Source organism: Bos indicus x Bos taurus, chromosome 3 (genome assembly GCF_003369695.1).
Source record: "Bos indicus x Bos taurus breed Angus x Brahman F1 hybrid chromosome 3, Bos_hybrid_MaternalHap_v2.0, whole genome shotgun sequence".
Lineage (NCBI taxonomy): Eukaryota > Metazoa > Chordata > Mammalia > Artiodactyla > Bovidae > Bos > Bos indicus x Bos taurus.
Genome location: NC_040078.1, coordinates 75,144,175 through 75,150,580, shown reverse-complemented (window position 1 = coordinate 75,150,580; position 6,406 = coordinate 75,144,175). Strand labels below are relative to the sequence as shown.

Sequence of the window (6,406 nt, the reverse complement as noted above, 5' to 3'; positions counted from 1 at the left end):
ATCCATGAAAATTCTTTCATTCCTAAAATATTTTATAGTTGATTTCTTTTGACCTCAGTTATTTTGGGGCATAATCCTTTTATTATCGTATAATGAATCTCTAATTCCACCTATTTACTTAATATTTTTCCATATGCTAAACACATGCATACACACACATTTTCCACTTTTCGTTTGAGGTCATATAATTCAGTTAGTGAAATATTTCACTCTTCTGTAAGTTTAAAAACTAAATCCTAAGCAGAGATGCAACACTGGGCCACAGTTTTAATAAAATGAAGACAGTCTCTAGGCTCATACTCTTTTATGACATCTGATTTCTCTACCATATGTGCAGCACAACAGTGACATCTTAAGGCCAAGTAACTAAAGCTCCTTTAGCCAGAGAAAGAACTTGAATTGGGATCTGTGTTCAAAGAAATTCCATTTTATTATTAAGTACTTTTCAAGTTTACAATTTGCAATTGGTAGATCTTAGAAGTGCTTCTTTATTTATGACTTCTTTTGCAGTCTTTGTGAACATTTTAATGTGTACTAAATGCTAACATTTTACATAGACATACTGTATATTAATGCATGCATTTCACTGCATAGTTTATTGACACTCCCCTTGTAAAGCTTTTATGGAAGAAACAATAAGCCACGGCAGTATAGCAAAAGAGGCTTAATCTTTATAAATTGGGGCCTTTTCTGCCTCTTTGCTAGCTTAGGTGGCTGTATACAAATTTGGGTGGGAGGGGCTGGAAACACCTCTTACCATTTAAGGTTTTCTACATGGTGAACTCTAGCCAATTCGAAACAAATTGCTTACTTTAATAAAAAATTTTACCATTTTATAAAAAGATAATCATGACATGTTTAATTGAAATGGCTGTGTTGTAATTAATATTTTGAGATAATTGTGATTTTGAGCTTAAATTATATATAAAAATTGTCATTTTTGTATGTGTTAAAAAAAAACTACTGTATCACAACAGTACTTTTTAGTTGAACTACATATTGATGTAAATAAAAACTGAATGAAGACATATTTACAACTTTATTAACATAGATTGTGAATGTAGTTAATGGTTTTTTTTTTGCTGTATGAGACCATGACAACCTTGAAAGCTGCTTCATTTTATGTGCAAAGAACTCCTATGGATCTATATTTTAAATTTACTGAATCAATGAAGTTACTTTGTCAGTTAATTTGCAAATGCAAGCTGTATTCTCCAGTTTTATTTTATGTATTGACACTAAACAGTAAAGGTGTACAATGTGATTAGAATGCATTTTGAAGATGCTTTCTGTACAGATACAAAATACAGGGACTATAATAATGCTGTGCAGTGTATAGCAAAGCCATTTTTCGGCTTTGATGTACTCAACTTTTTCAGTATTTAAAAAAGTGTTTTGAATAACATAAAAGTCTCTTTATTGTATAAATAATAAAATGTCACCTTATTGTAAAGTGTCTTTTGTTTAATATGGAAGCTGATTTCTTAGGGAGCAACAGAGTTGTTGTATGAAAAGGGAATGTTTATTTTAAACCAAAAACATAAACATTGTAATCAATATTTGAAAAATGTAACTTTTTAATGAACATGTAGTATTTATCTTTATTAGCAATGATTTTTTTCATTATATGATTATGTCTCACTCACCCAAAAGCTATCTATCCATCCATTATCTACTTACCTACCTGTCCACCCATCTATTTATATAAACTAGTTAATACGGTCTATCAATTGGTTACTTAACAGAATCACATAGTACATTTTATAATGACTGACTAGCCTACTTCTGATATTTTTGGTGTAAATACAAATGTTTATATTTAATTTTTATTAAATCCAGTTCATCTATAACAAATTACTTTTTAGAAAATTACCGCATGACTACAAATTTAGTCTTATTAACGTTACTAGCAAATTTAAAAATTAAGACCTTGGAAATTTAAAAAAAATGAACAAGGAAAGATCAGAGCACATCAACAGAGTAATTATACATACAAGTACCTGCTTAGTATTTAAATAAAACACATTTTAAGATTTCTATGCAGTATATGCTCTTATTTTCTGTTGCTGTTATCTATAAAATTAATAAAATTTCAGTATTTTTTTTTAAAGAACAGAAGGTATCATTTAAATGCTCACACTCTGAGGGAAAAATATGCAGACCTAATTTCTTTAAATGTGTTGAATCTAGAAATACTAGGTTGTTGTATGGAAACTTAGTACTAAAGCATCTTAAAAAAAAAAAGTCCAATCAAGTTTTAAATTCAAAATTGTGAGAGCAATTAAAACACTTTTACTATTTTCTCCACCAATAACTGTATCTTGTGAACCATTTCTGTGACATTAGAAACCCCGGTAAAATGATTTCATGAAACATGGGAAAAAGACTAGGAAAAAACATTTCAACTATATTAAAACAAAACAAGACAATAAATATTAATTTGAAACTTATACTGATACCAACCATATCACAAAAGTCTTATCATGGATAATGAAAAGCCTTATTTTTTTTTAATGCCAAAGAGCAGTATTAAATAAAATTCAATTCAATTGTATAGTCAATGAAAATTTAGAAATTAAAACATAAGTTTAAAGAAAACATAGAAATTGGATGGTCATATTCAAGTCAGTTGGTCATAATATACGTAACACAGTAGAAATGGGAAAAAAAATCCATCGCTACAAAAATGCTTTGTCATTATAAAAATATTTAACTATAATAAATAAAAATTCACTTTTGAAGAAACTGTCTGCTATGTGGGAATGAGGGAATTTTTTTTTGCATAAATCTTATGCAAAACATTTAGAACAAATGAACACAATACGTGGTTACACCATCATAAATGAAGATAATACCTTAGAAAAATGTTAGTTATCAATTTAAGAAGTCTAAGAATTAACATGACCAAGACTATGTAATGACTTCAATTTAAGTAGGAATTCGGTCTCTCAAATACTCCAAAATAGCAGCTGTTCCTTTCATTAAGATGGCTGCTCGAGGAACGCGGAATGGATTTCCATCTAGAAGCAACGTCCTAAACAAAAGAGAGAAATCAGAATTTTAACATTTTCCATTAGGGAGGCATTTCTTCTAATTTCATTTACTATTTCATAAGTAAAATATATGTATTATTTTTTGAATTGTCCCTTTTCATTCTAAGCATTTAAACAGAACTGTAACTATAATGATGACTGAAATAACATTAATTGAATACTCATTACATGAAAGGTATGGTTCTAAGTAACTTACATTCACTGACTCTCTTAAAGATCTTGACAATTCTATGATGTAGGCACCATTAATATTTCAATTTTAAGAAGGACTTGTCCAAGATTAGTTATTAAATAGAAGAGCTGTGATATGAATCATTATTTTACCCATCACCTCCTCAATCTTATAATGACCATATACTAAATGGTTGAATTATATTTACACACGTGCTAGAATGAGCAAACTGACAAATACTCATATCAAAGACTATAACACAGTCAATATATCCTATCCACACCAGGAACATTAACACGTCTGTCTTTGTACTTCCTCCCTTGACCAGATGCACTTATAAAACCTATTTAAATGTTCTGAAATGAGTACAGTTTAAGATCTAAGAGCTGGTTGATTTACTTAATTAATTTAATGAAATAAATTATAAGAGATTTTTTTTTATTTTTCAATAACTTAAGTGTTTATATAAACAAAAGTTAAAGGATTCACAACATATTATACAGTAGATCTAAATTATATCTTCAAATGTATCTGTGTGCCACGGGAATTCTTAAAAGAATCTTTTAAGTCTTTAAAAAGACTGATTTTCTTAATTTATAGAAAAAAAGTTAATTATAGTCAATCTTCATTACTCATAGACTCCAAATTTGCTAATTTGCCTGCTCACTAAAATTTATTAGTCACCTCCTAATCAATACATGTGACACTTTGAAGATCATTTTGGACATGTACAGAGCAGCAAAAAATTTGAGTCACTTAACACTGAGGACAAAAAAAGGTGACGCTCTGTCTTGTTTCAGCTCTCATACCATAAACAAGTGTTCCTTCCATAGTCTATTAAGTGCGACTTTTTTTGTATTATTGTACTTTTTCTTGGTGATTTTGCTGTTTAATATAGCCTGCAAGCATAATGCTGACGTATTCCTAGTTTTTCTAAGCACACGAAGGATGTCATGTATCTTACAGGGAAACACACACGTTAGATAAGCTTCATTCAGGCATAAATCATAGCACTGTTTAGCCATAATTCAATATGAATGAATCAATATTAAATAAGGCATCTTAATGCAGAAACACACATAACACGAGATTATGTGTGGATTGGTTGATGAAAATGTGACCAGAAGCTTGAAAGAGCCTGACTCTGTGCTTCCCCTAGGGAGTAACGGTTCAGTATTTGCTAAGTTGGTTTTCACAGAGACTTTATAGAATACACTTATGGAACATAACAAGAATCAACTCACTTGCCTTCTATAATTCAATAATTGAGGTACCAAAGATATCAGTGCTGCCCTAGTAAAGTAAAATATTTAAGCCATTATATGCAGTTTTCAATAATTAAATTTTTCTGACACATTCTGTTTAACTACTAGGCTTGCTGTTCATGTCTCAAATTCCCTTTATATTCACTTAACAAGTACTCATTAGGTGCTTACCACTTTCTCGGCAGTGGGATAACTCTTGTACAGGAAAAAGAAATGATATAAATAAGTCCTAACAAAGCAGGATGGGAAATCTTAGTCCCTCTGCCTGGAGTTTTGGAAAGGTTTTCAAAGGTGATAATTAGGTTGATTACTGACAGAAGCAGGGTAAAGGCACTTGAGGCTGAGGTAATAGCAAACACAGAGTACGAAAGACCCCGCAGGGCTTGAAACAACTGGTAGTCTATAATCAGATTTTAAAAATCCCTATCTGCACAGCTAAGGAGTTGACATTTCCCTGATGTTTTTATGCAGTAGTTTCAGGTTATACACATACAGAGGGATGAGAAAAGTATCACTAAAACAATCAACATGTATGATAGATGTGTACTATACTTACACATATATCATGCTATATACACATACAGAGGGATGAGAAAGTATCACTAAAACAATCGACATGTATGATAGATGTGTACTATACTTACACATATATCATGCTATATACACATACAGAGGGATGAGAAAGTATCACTAAAACAATTGACATGTATGATAGATGTGTACTATACTTACACATGTATCATGCTACATAAACAAAACTAAAAAATACATTTGGTAAAATTTGGAAAACAGAATTGGGATTCAGAGTTTTGTTACCTTTTATTTTTAACAGGACATTACATTTTTTATTTCAACTTGCCTGCAAGACTACCTCAAAAAACAAACAAACAAAAAGAAACAAAAACACTTCCACAATTGAATACATGAAAAAACTTAGCACTTACCTTAAGTTCACACAGTTACCAAGCTCTGGTGGAATCTGTAGGAGGTCATTATTTTGAAGGTCCAATGTGATCAGATTTTCCATTGTCTTCATTTTCTGAGGGTCCAAAGATCCAACCTGATTATTACTAATCAAAATTGTTTCAAGTGTGGGAATTCGATACAAAACTTCAGGTAGTATTTTGAACCTATTAGAATATGAACAGAACAAACAGGAATCAGAGGCAAAATTATCCCCTAGATGATGGAGGTTTGATCTAATGACATAAAGCTTTCTTAATGTAAGGTTTTTATTTTTTTTTTAATTTGGTATAAGTTCTGCACTTAAATTTTTCAGAAAATTCTTAAAAATGGATAAGCTTTGGAAAACTTGAAATATACGTTAAGTGGACAGACTTGTAGCAGTTTCCATTTACTATACAAAAAAATCAAACAAAAGTTCTGAGTAAATTCCCCCATGTTTTTATTTTCTCCTTCAGGAGACAAGGAAATCTTCCTGAAGTGCTCTTTATAAAATGTCTCCACGTAGGTATTCTTCCTTAGTTTACTTTTATTTCTTATGAAACAGAATTACTGCCAATATTTAAAGTAAAAGAGATTTATACTTTGCTTTGACTTAGGCTTCAAAAATGACTAATTCAGTCATTTTTCCAACAATCAAAAATATATTCATTTTGGTTTTTGAAAACATTATAAAACAACTATAGGTTGCTGGCTTCTTATTCAAAGTAACCCTGAAGATGCCACAAGAGAGACGGGAAAGTTGATGGCTCTCAGAGCAATTCTCAGTAACACTTCAGGATCCCTGGGTTGGGGGAAAAGAAACTAGCTTGGTTTTAACGTGAGGCAAACTGCTGCCTCAACTAGAAAAGAGAAGGATGTGGTGAAGGAGAGCTGTATAGTGGTGGCCTTTTCACTTCCCCATACTGCCCTTCCTTTGCTGCCTTGATGTTAAAAAAAACTGAACTACAATG

General features: G+C 31.0%; 1 protein-coding gene across 2 annotated transcripts in view; it reads right to left on the bottom strand.

The window, feature by feature from the left end:
- Positions 1–407: 407 nt before the first annotated feature.
- LRRC40 (leucine rich repeat containing 40) overlaps positions 408–6,406 on the bottom strand; it is a 41,190-nt gene continuing 35,191 nt past the window's right edge. For both annotated transcript variants that reach the window (XM_027536898.1, XM_027536899.1), the window contains 2 exons: positions 5,435–5,620; positions 408–3,034 (listed from right to left, as the gene is read on the bottom strand). In XM_027536898.1, coding sequence (XP_027392699.1) covers positions 2,929–3,034; positions 5,435–5,620 — 292 coding nt within the window. In that variant the 3' untranslated portion in view covers positions 408–2,928. The remainder of the gene's footprint in view (positions 3,035–5,434; positions 5,621–6,406) is intronic.